This window comes from Labrus bergylta, chromosome 6 (genome assembly GCF_963930695.1).
Source record: "Labrus bergylta chromosome 6, fLabBer1.1, whole genome shotgun sequence".
NCBI classification, from domain to species: domain Eukaryota; kingdom Metazoa; phylum Chordata; class Actinopteri; order Labriformes; family Labridae; genus Labrus; species Labrus bergylta.
Window position 1 is genome coordinate 32601569 of NC_089200.1, and position 19685 is coordinate 32621253.

The window sequence follows — 19685 nt, forward strand, 5'->3', positions numbered from 1 at the left end:
CTGGGCGCGGTTGTTCAAAAGGTTTAATCCAGATCAAAATTATCTGGATTTGGTAATCCACTTTTTGTCTAAAAGGATCAGCTAATCCAGCTCACATTGATCCTGGCTGTTCAAATAGAAGCTGAACTGGATCACCCTGATCCGGGAGCAGACCTTTAATAATCACCAATTTCAAAATAACCAGTACTTTAAACACGCAGTATGTAAATTTCACCACCAGGGGGCTTTCATTCAACAATAACAAAAGATGACATTGAGGCAGACGGGGAATCATGGGAGTGATTCTCTCTGCTACCCCCTGTTGGAATTATCTGAGGTAATGTAAGTACTCAACTAAAACATATATATAACAAAGTTTCAGTCAGTTTTAATTCATTTAGATATTTTGGTGTAAAAGTTCGATGTTTAAAGGGGACTTCACGTTACATACTTTGTCCACAGGGGGTGCCAAAATCCACACAAACTGAAAGACACTCACAGCTTCTTTTAATGAAATACTTAACGATTGTACTTATTGACACTGTCGCTGAAGAGAAAAGGGCAAGTTAGGGCAAATTAGGGCAAATTATAATCTAAAAAAAGTCTTAAAATATCAACTATCACTTCAAAAAGTTGTTTTGTGTCGGCAGGTTATTAATTAGTTTCTTCTCGTATTCCAGCATGAATCTGCTGGGATCAGGAGGATCCAGAATCAAAGTAATCAAAGTAATCCTGACCCTACTCAAAATCTGCACAATGCAACCTGCAGGTTTCATGTGGATTAACCCCAGGATCTGATCATCGATCCAATACCATTATGTAATCCTTCTTTTCTTTTGAACAACTCCATCTCCAGATTTAACCTTACGTTTCAACAACCGGGCCCTGGAGACCACAAAGACCTCACCCCCTTACCCTAACCCTATCACCTTTATGGATATTTGACCCACATGTACCGAGCTCACTAAAGTCCGTAGTCATGGTTACAGCTCACCCTTGGTGTCGTTGAGAGGGTCCATGTGTCGGCAGATGTAGCCCTCCAGATAGTTGTGGAAGCGAGGTGTCGGGGGGAAGAAGGCCAGGCAGATGGCCATCAGCTCCCAGCCTCGCTCCAGGCTGTCGTAGCGGAAGTTTTCTGTGGTTTGACGACACAGCTGGATGTAGAGTTCATCACGCAGACCCTGATGGCTCCACCCACGCACCACCACCTGACAGAGACGTACACAGAGCCAGGTGAGAGACGTGGAATAACTTCTTTATGAATGAAAGTCACTACTGTAATAACTACCAGTTCAAATGTAAAGAAGAATACCAATATGAAGATATGTTTTCACTCTTGTATTATATCAACATGGGCTGACTTAAAGGACCAATCAGTGAGATATATACTGAAATAAATCATGAAATGACCTTACTATATGATCAGACATTAAGGAAACATGCTATGTTGAAGTGCTGGCTTCTCTGACAACAATGCAGCAGTCAGTATGTCCTCCTTCTAACTTTAGATTCTGCTCCTGAATGCTCTGGATTTGTTTGGACCAGAGAAGGTAGGCGCTTTTAAGACACCCCCCCACACGGCCGTTTTGAACGGCCCTCGGTTTGCCAGATATGAGAGCAGTTATCAGGTCAACAGGTGTTGCAGCGATGGAAGCGGTCAAGAGAAGTGGTTCAGATAGAAGTGATTGTACCCGACCTAAAAAGCCTCTGCATGTTTCTAATAAGCTCCACGAGCAGAAACGTGCTCAAACTAGGATCAATATTGGAGATGCTTTTGAAAAATGGAGAGAGGTTAGAACACAGAAAGGTTTACAGACCCATGCAGAGCTGGCTAAACAATGAAGCTTCAGTGTCCACCACATGGTGACCTGTGTGAGCATCTACTCTAGAGAGAGGGGGGGGGGGAGAGACAGCTCTCTACAATGTTTAGAGTTTAGACTGCAGTACCCATTTTAAACACTAGGGGTCAGAGTTACATACTGCTCCTTTAATATTACATATCATATAATTAAACACAACATCACTATGATTTATTGTCTATCTCTCCAGGGTTTACAACTGAATGATTGGTTTGTTTAACATCTTTAACTGGGACAGATTATTCAGTTCCCCCGAGCTCTGCTGAGATTTTGTTACTTTTACGATGTTTGAGCTCATTGTTGAGTTTTATGGCCCATTACTTGACTTTTCTCTTCAGTGTCACTGCTCTTATTTTCCAGCTGCACTAGGAGAAAACTTTGGATTTAGAAGCTGCACAGTTTTATAAAAGAGGCCCCTGGTGTTTTAATAGTTTCCCCTCAAAGTCACACAGTGAACAACACACAGCCTCTCGGTGTGAAGCCTGCTGCACACTTCAGCAGCCTGCAGAGAGGTGGAGAGACGAGTGATGCTGGTTCAGTCTGCCCTCTGCAGACGCTGCATAACTCTGGACGGGTTCCATAAATAAAAGTTAGTTAGCCGCTGAAAACGTTTCTGCAAACGAGGCTTAGGTTTGTAACCCAGCGTCGAGGACATCAGGGCAAAGTCCTCTCGCTTCAGAGGAACATCGAGGTGACACACGTTAGTGAGAAATGTGGCTGTTAAGTGTTTTTAAATGAGTGTGCACAAACCTCCAGAGCCACAGCGTAGGGGTCAACCTTTGAGCGCCGGTCTCCCATGTAGGTCTGGACGAGTTTGAATATGTCCACGGCTTCCCTCTTCACTGTGCGGTCTGAGGTCACAATCATAGGCTTCTTAATGGGCTCACTGCTCCAGGCCAGCATGTTGGCAATGGACACCTTTCTTCTGAACAGACCCTGAGAAAACAAGGACGGAGGTTAACACAAGACAAGTACAAGAGGCTGGTTTCAAAACCGCCTACTACATACAACAATTGAACCTAGTGTGCCATATATACTGCATACTACGTTCAACAGTAGTCTGACCTCTGACCTCCAGTCGGTGGTTATTCTGCAGTACACCAGGCCAGTCTAAGCTGGTTTGTGGTCTTTGAATGAGGAAGTAAACAACAGCCCTGCTGACGTCAAACACCGCTCCAGGGTAGCGTCCACTTACCGTCTGAGAAAAGCTGACGAGAGATTCATTTAGATCTTCATGATTCAGAGAATCAACAGAGATAACTGGAGGTCTCTTTGTGTGGTTTGGTCTGCTGTCTGTTGTTTCCATCTCTGACCTGCCACTTTGCATTGTGGGAAACCTTAGATTTTTTTCTAAATCAGTTTAACTTCCGTGATTTTCCCTTCATGACATCACAAAGGGCAGTAGCCCCTCCCCCAGGTGGGTGACCCTCCCACAGCTAGGTGTTTGTTCTGCCCTCTGAGTCTGCCTTCTCACCGTAAACAATAGGACATGGAGCGAGAAAGACCGAGACACCCAAGTCCTTCCAGAGAGGGGGCGTGGTCAGACTCAGCTCATTTACATATTTAAAGGTACAGACACAGAAACAGCCTGTTCTGAGCAGGGCTGAAATAGAGGGGTTTATAGACATGATCAAATACAGGATCAGAGTGGATTTAGAACAAGAAACTTCACACACATGTTTTGAGGTGCTCTGAGACTTATTTACACTGAAGAAGAGGAGGAGAATATGTGACCAATGAGAAAGAAAGACTAAACACAACACTGTTGTTGTTTGTTAAGTTACAGTCATAAACAAACCTCCACGTCTGAACTTCCTCCTTCCTTGTTAAGATTCCCAGCACAGACGATGAGCGTGTTTACTCATTTGTTATTTGAGAAGTAAAACCTGATTAGTGATCAGCTGATTGCTTATTAGCAGTGTTTTCTAACAACGTTACCTCATGTCAAACACCAACAGGAACATTTCAATCCCACACAGAGCTGTTCTCATGTCTGCTATCATAAGTGGAGAGACTTTTATATAACGAGACTACGGAGCTGACAAATGTAAAAGGCGTGCAGAGGAAAGGAGGAAATGTAATGAAGACATCTTCCACTGTGGTGTATTTATGTAGGAGAATAAGATATTTATAGACATTCAACAAAGCTCTTCTTTTATAAATAGTAAAGACAGAAATAGAAGCTACAGATACAGACTCTGACCTCCTCAGGATAGAGAGAAAGGTACACTGTCAGACACACACACATCCTGTGGAGTACCTGTGTGTGTTTGTTGAAGTGCTTGGATGCCCAGTTCTCGATGTCGGTCTCTGAGGAGGGCTTCCTCAGGGTGAATTCTGGGAAAATGCCACAGCTGGCGCTCGGCATCATATTCCTCGCATTTCGACTGGCCTCAAACTGGGCACAGGCTCCGAGGTCCTCCGACTGACAGGTGAAGACACAGAGAGGCAAAGAAGGACACAAGCAGAGGGAGGAAACAGAGGGAGTCAGTCATCTTTGTGCTGCAGAACATTCAGAGTGAGTGTTCAGAGTGTCTTTAACGCTCAGGTAGCAGACTGGGATTAAAACTGACGCGTTAATACCACAATATCCACAAGTGCAACAAAGAGGCCATTCATTCCTCAGGCTCCTGGTTTGAATAGAAAACCTAAACAAGCAGCTCAGAATCAACAAATAAAGAACGGGAAAAAAATGGTTTTCAAACACAGATATGAACATCCCGGCTGAGTCTCTGTGCTTCTGTCGACTGCAGGAGAAATACTGAAAAGTATTTAGTGACAACATTTAGTGTGAAGTTGCTGAGTGTCCTTTTTCCCTGCATGCACTGCCACACACTCAGCTCACACCTCAGACATGAGGGGCTCACTGCAGCCATAAACAGCAGGTCCAATCAGAGAAATGATTCGTCCTCAGATACCTGTGGAGCAGCTCTTCAGAATAATATTTATCAGCTCACAGCAATAACTAATAAACCTGAGAGCTGTGTGTGATGATGCAGTGACTGTGTAATAATGTAAAGCTATGTTTTCATTCATGACTTTATTCTGAGATTAATTAAGATTCAGAGTCAGCAGCTTGTTCCTTCAAAATAAAAGACAGACTTCTCCTAAAGTGAAGCTGCTCCATCGTCTCTTCTGGGCCTCCATACATGTGTGGTGGTGACTGTGTCTGCAGAGACTCTGTCCTCTGACTGGATTTTACTGTTCTGCTTTGTTCTGGTTGACTCGGCACGTTTCTGGGCGGAGCTGGTGTGTTTCCTCCAGCCAATGAGAGCGCAGCAGGTGAGTTTAGGAGTGGATAAAAAATATAATCATTGTGAGGAGAAACACCAAGTGGATAAAGCTCGTTCTAAAACGATCACATTGAAAATGTGCCCAGATTTTATTCACAGTGTCTCTCCAGGCTTTCTGACTACCCTGTTAAAACGAGCCCTCAGACAGCTGCTAACAATCAGCTGTTCACCGAGTCATATTTCTGCCTCAGTCGAGCGCTGTTTAAATAAACATCTGTACATATGTATGAGAATCAGATCAGAACTGAAATAGTGGATCGGTACATCTCCTGCCTCAACAAGAACTTTCTGTAAAGGTTAACATGCATCCTCTATTCTGAGTATCCATCCTCACACCTGCTGACTTCTTTTTTTGACTCTCTCATCGGAGGATTGTGGACAGAAGATTGCTCCTTTCATGCTCTCAGCTTGAATCTGAAGCGTTTCATCGCTCAATTTAAAAAGAACGAGCAAAAGGTTTGGAGAAGAGAACGACAGAGAGCAGCACATTTATCTCTTGTGTTTGCTCTAAGTGTTTTCCAGTCCTCTCGTCTCCTGCGGGCCTCTGAGGACTAAGATGGAGGCACATGTCAGGCCAACTTGTTCATCTCATGTCTATTTAAATCTCATTTAAAGAGCCTAAACATTCATCTATTGAGAATAAAAATAAAAAAAACTACGAGAGACGACAGTTGATCATCAGGTCACAGATTCTCTAACTGTCATAACATCTGGTTGACAGTTAGCCGCTGCATTAGCTGCCCTGCTACAGTTACAGGTACAGTGAGCACAGGACCTTAGACCTGTTTCAGAATATGTGTGGGTTTTTGACTTGTTTCTTTTTATGTATTTGCAGCACATTTTAGGTTAATTAAGTTTTGCAGCGTGTTTGTTTCACACATGAGGTCTGCTCACAGAGTTTGACCATGTAAATACAGATTTCCATTCATGTAAAGTATTTCCTGTTAGTATAGCGATCTGTTATGTTATGATTTGCCTCTTATGTCCTCTGATATTCTGTTTTTAAAAAGCCTTCAGACAGGTGGTAAAGTTGTATTGCATGCAGCCGTACCTGTGAGGGGTGAAGGAAAGGCTCGGGGGAGGCCAGGCTGGTTTGGACTGAGAGGCTCTTCTCCAGCAGAGCCTGAGGGAAGCCCAGCCGGTCGAAGGTGCTGCGCTTCCAGTGGTGACCGTCACTCTGCGCCAGCGCCTCGTCTTCACTGAACGCCCTCACCACGGGCCCCGGCAGTGGCAGAGGCACGGCCCCGTCGCTCTCGTAGCCGTCTTTGGATCCCCCGCACTGGGCCACCCCCCCGCCCTGCCCCGAGTCCCAACTGCTCCTCTGTTTCATCACCTGCTGGGCCTCCCACGCCAGCCTGGCCTGGGCCAACATTGCCTCAGACGCCGTGCCTGCCAGCTCCCCCTCCAGCCCCCCGCAGCGTGCCAGCTCCTGCGGGAGGGAGGGCTTGCGGTTCTTGCGTTTGCGGTTACCGCCCGGAGAGAAGGCCCCGGGACCCCCTATAGTGGAAGAGGATAGAGTGTGGGTCTGACTGGATGACCAGGATATAGAGTCCTCATAAAGCAACCTCTGACCTCCCTCTCCACCCTCCCCACTGTAGTCCAGCAGCAGGCGGGGGTCCCTGATCAGAGACTGGCTGTGTTGCAGAGTGTAGGACCCTCCATATGAGCCCCCGTAGCCCCCTGTGGTGCCGTAACGCAGCAGACGATCGGCGGTCTTGAAGCGAGGGCTGGAAGACGACTGCTCCACGTACACCAGCTGCTTGACGTACTCCTTCCCCACAGGACTGTACTCCAGACTCTGGGTCTTCTCTGGACACTTCTGCCGGGTCAGAACCAGCTGGCCGTACGGCGACTGGCCCTGCTTGGGGGAATGGTAAAGGGGGGCTGAGGACTTGCGAGCAGGTGACTTGCCGGTGCCATAGAAGGCGGAGTCAGAGAGGTGCATGTCAGTGGGGGGCTCTTCGTATATGGGAGGGGACTGGTACTCTGACGGTGGCTCCTCGTACAGCGGAGGTTCATAGGCATAGCGGGGCGAGGGAGGCTGAGAGTCGGCTGATGAGCGGCGGTGGGTGCCAGTGCCGCCGAGCTCGGCTCGCTTCAGGAAGGGGGACTGACGTCGGTCAGCGTAGAGGACAGGAGAGGCATCAGGTTCTGAAGGCGGGTTTCCCCCAGAGGGACGGCGAGTTCGTGAGGTGGTGCCAGAAGGAGGAGCAGAGGTGGGCGGGTCAACAGGGGAGTAACCATTTCCCTGGTGGGCCAGGAAGCTGGGCTCTCTGTCCGTCACCTTAATCAGCATCCTCTCCTTGGTGCCAGTGTTCCATCTGAAGGGGGATGTCCTGAGAGAGAGAGAGGAGAAGATGATTTCATTAAGGGTCACACTGATAAAGAGCTGTCTGTCACTTTTCACACCGCAGCGCCTCAAAGTCTGCTTAATCAAATCCAGGCTGCTCTTCATATTTCCTCCATGTTCCTGTTGCCACCTCGTATTCTCAGAGCAGACAGAACTAATTATCTACACAGCCAAGGGTCTCAAATTGTGTTTTTCCTCCACCAGCTTCTCTAACAGGTTGCTGATCCTTTCCCCCCTTCATCTGAATGTCTGTGCACATCTATGCAACACTTCAGAAGGGTACACTGTAAGTGTTACTTGACAGTACAATATGGAAATCATTCAACCTTAGACCATGACCATTCCTGACTTGTTTGTCTATTTGGCAGGAGGTTATTTAAGTCTTTGACATGGTCTGCACTTTGCTACAATAAGCTAGGTTTGAATGAATTTGCATATGCTGCTTTTAGACTGCAGTAAAAAGGAATGGTAAGTAGACGTGAGCTTGTTTAGCATGTTACACATTCACACCCTGATGGTAAAGGCTGGCTGTGTCCACCATGGTGTTGACAAAGCAGCAGGAGCAACTTAAAGTCAAGTAAATGGTAAATGGACTTAAGCTTATATAGTGCTTTTCTAGTCTTCAGACTACTCAAAGTGCTTTTACACTGCAGGTCAAACCTACACATTCACACACTGATGGTAGAAGCTGCTGTGTGGTATCATCCATCAGAAGTAACAAATCCCATTTATACGCCACTGACGAAGCAGCGGGAGCAAAATCGGGGTTAAGTGTCTTGTCCAAGGACACATCGGACATGTTGCTGCAGGAGCTGGGGATCAAAATTCAAACCTTCCGATTGAGACGACCCTACAACTGTGGCCAGGTAGCCCAGAAAATCTAAACAAAAACATCCAATTAAAGAAATAGATCCACAAGTTTTAATGCCTATCTACATGTATAAAACACTGAGTGTATCTGCAAGAATGTCTCTGTAAAGACTTTGAGCTCACCCTGAAATCAACATTTAAATGTTCAGTATGTAACCTAGTGTTTAAAATAGGTACTGCAGTCTAAATTCTAAACATTGTAGAGAGCTGTTTCCTTTCTATATTCGATGCTCACACAGGTTGCCATGTGGTGGACACTGAAGACAAACCGAGGGGCGTCCAAAACGCCCGTGTGGGGGGGTGTCTTAAAAGCGCCTACCTTCTCTGGTCCAAACAAATCCAGAGCATTCAGGAGCAGAATCTAAAGTTAGAAGGAGGACATACTGACTGCTGCATTGTTGTCAGAGAAGCCAGCACTTCAACATAGCATGTTTCCTTAATGTCTGATCAGATAGTAAGATACCTTTATCATTTCACTCTCTACACATCTCACTGATGATGCACAGGACTTTGTAGTCTGTTATGTTTTATGTTTTTAATGTTTAAATGTATTTGAACACAGCAGACTGGTTGTCATGATGAACAGCCTTTGCAGCAGGTTTAAGGGAACACACTCTTTAATTAGGGACACTGCCACACAGAATATCAAACAAACAGCAGCCTCTGGCAACAACAGACCTTTACATCATCGGTTCAAGTTCATTCACTCGCTCCTCTCAATGACTGGGCCCTCACATTCTGCTGGTTTGTAAGACAACAAGAGGAGGAGAAGGAGGGAGAGCAGTTTGGGCAGGAGAACAAGAGCTGAACTGGGTGAGAGGGAGGGAAGTGTGACATCGATTTCAGGATTGGCCATCCTGCTCTCTCCAAATGCTTCCACACACTGATCCCCAGGGCCAGTGCTCAATGGTAGCAGAAAGTATTTGTGCACTTGTGGATGTTAATTGCAGTGTGTGTGTGTGTGTGTGTGTGTGTGTGTGTGTGTGTGTGTGTGTGTGTGTGTGTGTGTGTGTGTTTGTGTGTGAACAGGGGAGGATTAAGCATTAAAAGGCCGCCCTGGCACCTATCAAAAAATGCTTCACACCTCAAACCTTCTGTCTTTGGTTCTCCCTCTCTCTGCTTCACAGCTCATCTTTCTTCATCTTGTTTCTACCATTCTTCTTTCTTCTATCTGCCAACCTTTAACCTTTATTACTTCTACTGATACTGACTTGAACTTTGAATCAGTTTACACATGATGCGATTTTTCCAACCCGTCTCCCTCAATCTCCGTCTCTGCAGCATCAACCTGCAGACTCCACATTTGCAAGAAACAACATTTAGATATTTGGAGGAGTTGACTGTCCAAACGGTCGACTCCTTCAAATATCTCAGACTCAACCTGGATCAGGGGTGGGCAACTGGCGGCCCGGGGGCCACATGCGGCCACCATCAACCTTAAATGTGGCCCTCAGGTTATTTTTTACACATCAATTAATTGGAAACATGAAGAAAACATGATGAAATCTGCCATGAAATCATGAAAACCAGAAATATGTCCATAATAATATTTGATCACTGATATATGTTGAGTTAAATTTGAGACATAATTGACAGTAATCGTTTAATTTGGCCCTCTGGCAGTGAGAATTCAATTAATGTGGCCCTTGCTGTGACCAAAGTTGCCCATCCCTGACCTGGATGATAAACTCAGCTCTGACAAACTCAGAGCCCCGTCTGTCTCCCCTCACCTTTTATTATTTCTGTATAAAAGCATCATCCAGCTCGTCCTCCTCTACTGCTCACCCTGTTTCTTCAACATGCTCACCACAGCCCAGGACCCCTCTCACCCACTCACCACAGCCCAGGACCCCTCTCACCACACTTCTACTGGCTGTTATATGTTTTCTTCATGTGTGCAAAGCTGTGAGAACAAATCCCCCCCCTGGGGAACAATGAAGTATTGTATTGTATTATTCAGCCACCATTGACTGAGACACTTCTCCAGGGTACCAACAGAGTTGTGTTTATGTAAAGGAAGCAGAGTATTATTGTTAAAGGTGAAAAGGAGGGACTTGATGTGTCAGAGCATGGCCTGGTTTCTACCAGTAAAGGGCCGTTCTGATAGGACGCGCTGTGTGCTGCACTTGCCGAAGGGAAGGGCGCAGAGTAGGGGAGGAGCGGTGCAGGTTGCTAGGTGACCAAAAGAGAGCTTCTTTTTGGACGCACAGGATGTTTGTAAGTGTCCACTCTTCAGTAGAAAGCTCTGAGCGTTCTTCTGCTGAGGAGGAGGAGATGAGCAGAGAAGAAGAAGAAGAGAGGGTGTGTGTTCTTGAGATCCTCAGGACACAACAGGATGTGGGAGAGGAGCTGCTCTATAACGAGCGCTTCACTAACACCACACACATTTCTGCTGCTGTTAGAAACACACCTGGTACGCCATGTTGGACATGTCTCTCTCCGATGTCCTTTAAAGTGGTAGCTTAGGAAAGAGGGACACCTACTGTTTTCTAAACCTCCAACTAAACTAGTAGTTTGTCCTGATTGGTCCAAAATACAGCATGTGAACAAATGTGAGATCCTCAGTATGACAGAAATACCCGGATGTCGGACTGATTCAAGAGAAACCTACAGTCTGCATCAGACCATTTTCCATTGCGTAGTGTTTCCCACAATGCAAAGCGTCAGGTCAGAGGTCGACATGACGGACAGCAGCGTCCATCGTAACAGAGGAAATAATCACAATCAGACCAAACCACACAAAGAGACCTCCAGTAATCTCTGTTGATTCTCTGAATCATGAAGATCTAAATGAATCTCTCGTCAGCTTTTCTCAGACAGTAAGTGGACGCTACCCTGGAGCGGTGTTTGACGTCAGCAGGGCTGTTGTTTACTTCCTCATTCAAAGACCACAAACCAGCTTAGACTGGCCTGGTGTACTGCAGAATAACCACCGACTGGAGGTCAGAGGTCAGACTACTATCCAACGTAGCGACAGTATAAAGTACATACTGCAAACTACGTTCAATAATAGTGTTTAGTAGGAGGTTTCAGAAATAGCCAACATTTGTTGTGATCAGATCTTCCCTCCTATTGGACACGCCGAGGTGTCTTCACAAAGCCCTGCGCACAGATTTCATATTTTATATGGATGGCGAGTGTGACCGTGACCTGCGCGAGTGTGACCGTGACCTGCGCTCAGCTCGTTAATAATAAAGGGTTAATGATTAATCAAATAATAGTTCTTGTAGCTATAAATAAAAGTTTAGAGGTCGTTCAGAGGGTACAGCTGCTGTTCAATGCTACACCCAGACAGAAAGGCTGGAGCGACGCTGCTTTGATAAAGTGTGATTTAAAGTTAAAAGCAGTGGTTAGTCCGGTGTGAAGGCCGAGCGGGGGAACATGAAGGCTGTGCTCCTGGACTGTGAGCTGCCAGAAATCATCCATCCAGCTCCTCACAGAATGCCTCCAAGGTCAGCTTTGCTCTCACACTCATTCCCTGACTAGCAGAGTGTGAGTGTGTCAGTGTACTGATCTTTTTTAATGCTATAGTTCAATAAGAACAATTACTATACTGAACTGATTCCTCTGCATACTTTATTTACAATTTCACGGTTGTAGCAGATTGCCACTGAATATCTCAGGGTTTGTGTGCATCAGTTTACAAACAGGCCAGCCCACACATTTGCCACCACTACTACTGTATGTTTGTGCATGTGTTTGAGTGTGTTTGTGTGTGTGAGTGTGTCTGAGAGAGACTGAGAGGGTGAGAGAGAGAGTGGGAGAGCATCAGAGAGAGACACTTCATAGAACCAGACTCAATAAAGGATGTGTGACAGCAGATTTTCTAGCCATCTGGGAAAACAGTCTACAGCTGTGCCACTAGGCGTCTCACCACAAAGACAGACACACACACACACACTTTAGACTGTAAATATGTTTGAAGCCTGAGTGACGTCACCTGTCTGTTCCTGCAGGGGGCGCTGGAGTCCCATCGATGGTGGTCTCCATGCTGGAAATGCTGTCTCAGTCTAACTTTCAGTCAAACTAACGACAGGCTGAGAGCTGGAGCTGAGGCAGGTTTTAAACCTCCTGACAAACCGTTACACCGCGCCCACCTGTCAATCAGGTCAGCTACACGCCTTACTGTGGATAACACGTATCGTTCATCAAATCAAAATGGAGCCGTTTTATAATATTAAAGAAGGTCTCTGGTCAAAACGTTTTGATTGTGATGGAATCAAAAACTTTCTGTGGCCTTTGAGCAAAGTGTGCGGGCGTATCTTCTTCCTCAGTCTGCTGTTTTTTGCATTGCCCTGCACCTACGTGATGTGTGTATAACTACGACCCACTTTTTCTAAAAAGAAAAAGTGACTGGACTTTGTCACACAGACAATAAGCTTCTCTGTGTTTTTATATTTATGATGCAAAGTCCCAGAGAACGACTCTGACTGGAGGAGCTGCATGTCTGTGCCCTCAAGTGTTTCGCCTTTGCTGCAGCTGGTTTGTGTCCCTGTGTGTCTGCAAACACTGTACTGACTAACACAGACACATTTTGGGTCCCCCCCCCAGGGTGAGGATTTATATGGAGGTTAACCTTGTAACCTTAAATAAATCGTACAGCAGATTTTAATTAAATTCTATAATTAGGTAGCGTTTAACAGCTGCAGAAACTACTGTAAAAAGAGCCAAGGCCAGTGATTCATATGAAGTAACCTTACACAGAGAAGTCTCTGCTTCCCTCTGGCTGTCTCAGACCACCAGCAGCCCAAACAAGCTCCTCCACCGCTCTTTATTACCCCTATAGTCAATGACTTATATCAAGATAATGTTAAACTGAAGTATCTTTATTTACTGACTGCCTCATCCAATATCACACAAGACAAACTGATCATGCCACTGGACGAGACAGAAGGACAATCAGACTGAACCTCTTCTCATTGGTCCCCTTCCCTGCATCCTAGTCTCTGTCCTTCCCTGCATCCTAGTCTCTGTCCTTCCCTCCATCCTGGTCTCTGTCCCTCCCTCCATCCTCTCCCTCTCCCTCCATTAGTTCCTCCCTCTCCCCCTTTAATAGGATCCTTGGTGTGTGTGTATGGAGGCAGAGCTGTGTAGAGGTCAATAGCTCCCATCTGTCACAGAGGAAGCTGTGCGGTCTTTGACAAACTGCCTGTCCTGCTTTCCTTCAAATCGTTCACTCTCTCCAGAGACCATCTTCAGCCCGCCACTCCACTCAGCCTGACCACACACTGCTAACTGCCAAAGCTAAATGCTCATGGTGAACCGGCATAACACGACTACACTATGCTGTTAGTCTACTTTGAATAGTTATAAAGAATAGATAATATAAGACTTCATGGAGCTGTGCAGGTCATCATGTCATCATTGGGAAACTGGCCTCTTCTTGGAACGGCTGACTGTCACTTAGTTGCAGAAGCTGTTTTGGTTGCCATGGTAATTTGTGTTTATTTTAAATTCACTGGTACTTCCTCCTCATTGTTCTTCATCAGAAAAGAAAAACACCTGCACACTCCTCTTGCTCGGGTTAGGACACATTTCAGTTTGGATGTTGTTAGGTGTGTTCTCAGAGGGACAGAAACGTTGTGATTCTTTCTAATTGATTGGTGATGTCGAGCAGGAGAAGGGTGCAGGATTTGATAGTTGGATGTCCTAAGCACCTTCTTCGTGAGAGAGTTGGATGTGTGAACACCTCCTCATTGAAATATAAAAAAGAATCCTCTGACCAAAAAGTGCAATGAATCGTAATTGTTGTTGTGTAGATGCATTTTAATTTTCATAAACATGCCTGCTTTATATCTATATATAAAAGTCTGTGTCATCATAAATGCTGTTCTCCTTGAGCCTCAAACATCAGAGTCTGTAATTATCTCAGAGAACAGTCATTTACTTTGGGTGTCACAATGATTATGACTAACTACAACTGCTAAGGTACGTACATGCATATGTGTGTGTGTGTGTGTGTGTGTGTGTGTGTGTGTGTGTTGACATTTACAAGACACGCTGACCCAGACAGGAGTATCAACCAATCACAGCAGACTGCAGCAGATTACAACAACGGGGAGGGGAGAGAGGATGCTGAGGGTGAGACAAAAAGAGAGAGAGTGGGAGGGACAGAGAGAGAGAGGGAGAGAGTGAGGGAGAGAGAGAGAGAGAGAGTGAAAGGGAGAGAGCTAGGGAGAAGGAGAGGGAGTGAGGGATAGAGAGAGACAGAGAGAGAGACACAGAGAAGGAGAGAGTGAGAGAGAGAGAGAGAGAGTGGGATAGAAATAGGGAGAAAGAGAGAAAGGGAGAGAGAGAGAGAGAGAGAGAGTGAGGAAGAGAGAGAGCGAGAGAGAGTGAGGGAGAGAGAGAGAGGCTCTGAAGGTGAGAGAGGAAGGACATGGACAGTGAGTGAGAGAAACTAAAAGGAGGGGACGGGGTGATAATAGAGAAACGGACAGGAAGTCCTGACCTTTACCACTAAACTACAGGTGTCATGTTAGGTTTAAACTCCCCCTCCTCTTTATGACATGAGAAAATGTGAACCCTACTTTCCCAGGTGTTTCTATCATACCCCTCAGGTAGTGTTGTTCCAATGAAGCAAACAAAAGGAACCAGAGACTGCTGACGTAGAGTCATTCAGCTGCATGCTGTCATAATCTGGATGCCCTCCTCACTGTCCACAGTGTGTTGGAGCTGTTACTGCTGCAGCCATTACAGGTGTTGCTTTACTATTGTTAAGTAATTGTAAATAATAGCAGTTAGCAGAAAACCTGCAGAGGCTTGTAAGCTGTTACACTTTGAGATACAGTAAAGTCTTGATCTCAAATATAAAACATGTAGTAAAAAGAAACGGAGCAGTGTCTGTCATACAGCGGCCGTTGTCAACAGACTGTTGTCATGGATACAGGACGGACGTGCAGCACTTTTCTTCTCAACGCAAAAACGCTTCATGCAGACACTCCCGAGTGCAAATCCAGCGCTTTCCTGCCCGGAGAAAAAACTCCAGGTGGACACGGGGCCTAAAGCACTTTGGATCTACAGTGTTGTGTGTAAAGTGATTTATAAATAATCAATCATTGGACACAATGCTCTACACTGAACACTCCCTTACAGACTGAAGAGTTAAGATTTTCTACGGTTCTATATGTGTCTATGCAGCCAAAGAGAGGCTTTACCCACCTCTCCATATGTAACTTATAAATGGACCTGGATGTTTGAATTTGATGGAATACACAGTTAATGTTAATTCTCTGACTTGTGACCCTGAAAGTATTTCATCGATCCCTGTGAAGTGAGCACTCTTACCTGTCCGCCTCGTCTCTGTTGCCCTGCTTCTCAGAGAGCTCCTGATCCAGGGAAGAGGAGGTGCTCCCCTCCCTGCTGACCCCGCTGTTACGCCCCGGGCTGTTATCAGCTGACACTCTGCCTCCTCCTCCACTGGCAGGGCGGGGGATGGTGGCGTCGGTGTGCTGCTTCAGAGTCTGCAGCTTGGCCAGGGGGATGATGTCGCAGGCCTGAGGCCGGTGCCATACAGTGCGCTGTGTGGAGGCGTTGTAGTAATAGAAGCGGGAGGTGTTGGGGTCAAACAGCTCCCACCACTGGTTGTCACCTGTCCGCTTGATGCAAACACCCTGCGGGGGGTCCCACACGCACTCGCCCGTCAGCAGATTGGCGTACATACGCTCCCGCGTGCGCGGCTCAATGATCTCCACCCACTCCAACCTGCAGGGAGAAAGTTCAGAATGAGACAAATTGACTGTGAAATGAAGTGACTGTGAGCTGTGAGAACTGGAGGTCAACCTCTGCCTGCACCAACAACTGTCAACAGCTCACTGCTCTGTGAAAGTGACCAAACAAGTATGATACGCTCAGAACCAAACACGGCCACTTTCCATCAACATTTCAGCAACAAAAAAAGACTTCCTCAGAGCTCACAAGTGGAAGCATACTGTTTATACTTCCTGATTCGACTGGAATCAGGACTGAGAAGTATAAAGACACCCAGATAATCGAAGAGAAGACATCAAACCTGCTGTTAGAGGGTTTCAATCAATCAAAACTAGAATTCAATCAAGTCTACGGCTTTTGTCTGTTTAAGTGAAAATGATAAATGAACTTGAGCTTGTATACTGCAGGTCACACATACACATTCACACCCTGATGGTAGAGGCTGCTGAGTAAAGAGTCCATCAGTATTAACTCATCCATTCATACACATTCACACACTGATGGTAGAGGCCGCTGAGTAAAGGGTCCATCAGTATTAAGTCATCCATTCATACACATTCACACCCTGATGGTAGAGGCTGCTGTGTAAAGAGTCCATCAGTATTAACTCATCCATTCATACACATTCACACACTGATGGTAGAGGCCGCTGAGTAAATAGTCCATCAGTATTAACTCATCCATTCATACACATTCACACACTGATGGTAGAAGTTGCAAACTCTGTGTTCATATGACTCTTTTATATGGCACTTTTACACGCTTCACTCTGAAGTCTCATTACAAGCTGCTCTGAAATGCACAGTGATCAGCTCCTTGTCACCATGACGACACACAGCTCATAAATGATGTAGCACGTTTTACTTTGTGGAGTCCAGTTCGTCACAGGGTCTCTGTAAACATTAAAAAAGCTCAAAAATATTTACTCCTATAATCCCAGCGTGATGACTTCCACAGTTCATGAATAATGAGTTTGAAGAAGAAGTAGAAGAATTATTTTCTTAATCCTCTCGGTGGAAATTGATTTTTTTCTCTCTCCACTCTCCGGTTTAAATTCAAACATGGTGGGACAAACTGCAGATCAGCACGCACAAGACCAAAGACTATCAACATGTCAGTAGGGGGCCATGTTTGACTAAAGCAGAACAGATACTTCCACTACGGCCCAGACTGTACAGCTGTGTTGCAGTCAAGAACGACCACATTTACCACATTGGTTGTGCGGCTGTGGCTCAGTTGGTAGAGTCGTCGTCTCTCAACCAGAAGGTCGAGGGTTCGATCCCCAGCTGAGCAACATGCCCATGTGCATGACATTTAACCCTGCATGAATGGGATGAGTTACTTCTGATGGATCATAGTGATCACTACCATCAGTGTGTGAATGTGTAGGTGTGACCTGCAGTGTAGAAGTGCTTTGAGTAGTCAGAAGACTAGAAAACCTAAATAGGTTTAGGGATCGAGACAGAGACAAGACCAAGTGCAAGACATGCCAGAAAGTGCTCCAAGACCGAGACAAGACTAAGAGCATAAATATCTCTGGAAACTCCTAATAAGATTCAATAAAGTAAGATGTTTGTCTTTATTTAAGTTTTATCTATCTGCACTTTCGTTTTCCACCACGACACCAAAAATCTCAGTCTCAGTTTGTTCGTCTAACTTCTTGTCATAAAATGTCTTTAAACTGATTATAATCCACATTCACCTGACAAGTCTTTTGTATATATCTTGAGATAAGATGTGTATCTGTATTGGTCAGCTGAATGTGGATTATAATAAGTGTGAAGAGATATTTGTGACTTCAGATGAACAGGTTTTTTAAGATTTGATTCTTCTCCTCCTGTCGTCTCCTTCCACTCCCGCAGTGTAGATCTACATAGCCTATCAGTGATGGTCTTGATTTAAAATCTGAAGTCCGCCCAGTCTTAGACCTTCAAAGAGTGGACTGAGACCGGTCCTCAGACCAAGACCGATCTAGTCTTCAACACGACTGTCACTACAGAGACTCATTTAAATGATACAGTTATTTTCATCGTGCTGGTTTGACCATTTGGAGTGTAATATGACAGGAAGTGGAGCGCTCTAAAGACAGCAGTCAACACTTATTGGACTATCAGACACTGGTGACAAACAGAACTCTGCTAAATAGAACTGAAGGTCACACAATTTAACGGCCAGTTGATGACCATAATGATGAAGGCAATAAAATCCCTTCAACACGCAGCGTCACCCATCCCCGGAGTGAGGAGGGTGCAGGGTAAACAGCGAGGGGGGGTCCAGAGAGACAGGCTCACACCATTTAAGAAAGCATTTTATTCCTGGTTAATGGTGTGCGTCTGTGATGCAGGGGGGGAGGTCGTCAACTTAAAGGTGCTGGTCGCCACAAGTTATCTCTGAACCGATGTTCCAGCTGCTGTATTTGTCGGTCTGCAGTTACATTAAGATGCTTTCAAACAACAATGGCTATATGTGAATCCCTTTGACAGAGCTGCTCATACATGACACCTCATAAAAGCCAATCAGAGCCTTTGTTGAAAGGAGGTGCCTTCCTCTGTTCTGACAGTCAATTACACACATCTGTGCCGATGAGTGCCAATCTCTGGTAGCCAATGAAATTCACCAAACATGGATCTGCTGCTTCTATCAAACTTTGGGTTGATTTCTTCACACACACACTGAGGAGAGTGATTTAAAGCTTGAGTGGTTTCAGAACTGCTTTAAAATATTCATAAGAAAATATCTTTTTTTTATTTCTTGAAAATATTCACCATACCCCTCATGTGCTGCAGAATCTTCTTAGTGAGAGAGAACGCTGACATTTTGTTTATTCTGTGAATTCACTTCTTTCAGCGCGATACTTGAATTGAACACTGATGGAAAGTCGACCAACAGGGAAAACGTGTTTTTGTTCAGTGAGAGAAATGAAAAATGTCTTTTTAGTAAAACTTCACAAAGAGCTTCCTTATACTACAATTAATGAAGTAGAATCTCACAAAGCTGAAGAACTAAAACAAACTCACTCTAATACCTCTTTGGCTCGCTCATATTCCAGGAGGAGTAAAGGAGGTTTTAATATGACTCACACACACCTACACACCATAACATAGACACATTCCTTTGCCAAAACACACACACACACACACACACACACACACACACACACACACACACACACACACACACACACACACACACACACACACACACACACACACACACACACACACACACACACACACACACACACAGTTCATCTATTTACATTTGAACAACATTTTGAATCTGCTGCTGCGTGGTTAAAGCCTGCAGACCGGTTAGTGCTGAAGAGGTCAATCAATACCTGTGGGGCTGGCAGAGAGAGGGAGGATACCTGCGTGTAGAGGAGGATGAAGCAACAGCGGAGGATGACGTGATGCTGGAAAAAGACTTCAGGGCAAGTCTGAAACGGTTTGAGTCTCTCCCACGAGCAGGATAAACTTTCAGAATAAGTAGCTTTTACTCTCGTCAAACCAGAAGACACTTCAAATCTATTCTACTAAGTACTGACTGTTATCTAAAGGTTTTTAATACGTACTACTAACTCCACTTCTGTCTAAAAAGACACCAATGATACACAATGACAACTGG

General features: G+C 45.3%; 1 protein-coding gene across 1 annotated transcript in view; it reads right to left on the minus strand.

Moving 5' to 3' along the window:
- Window positions 1–19685, minus strand: part of arhgap39 (Rho GTPase activating protein 39) — a 79449-nt gene that overhangs the window by 10442 nt on the left and 49322 nt on the right. The window contains exons 2-6 of the mRNA XM_020655936.3: window positions 15639–16055; window positions 6183–7467; window positions 4099–4263; window positions 2589–2774; window positions 974–1187 (exon numbers count right to left, since the gene is read on the minus strand). Of these exons, the coding sequence (XP_020511592.2) occupies window positions 974–1187; window positions 2589–2774; window positions 4099–4263; window positions 6183–7467; window positions 15639–16055 (2267 nt within the window). The remainder of the gene's footprint in view (window positions 1–973; window positions 1188–2588; window positions 2775–4098; window positions 4264–6182; window positions 7468–15638; window positions 16056–19685) is intronic.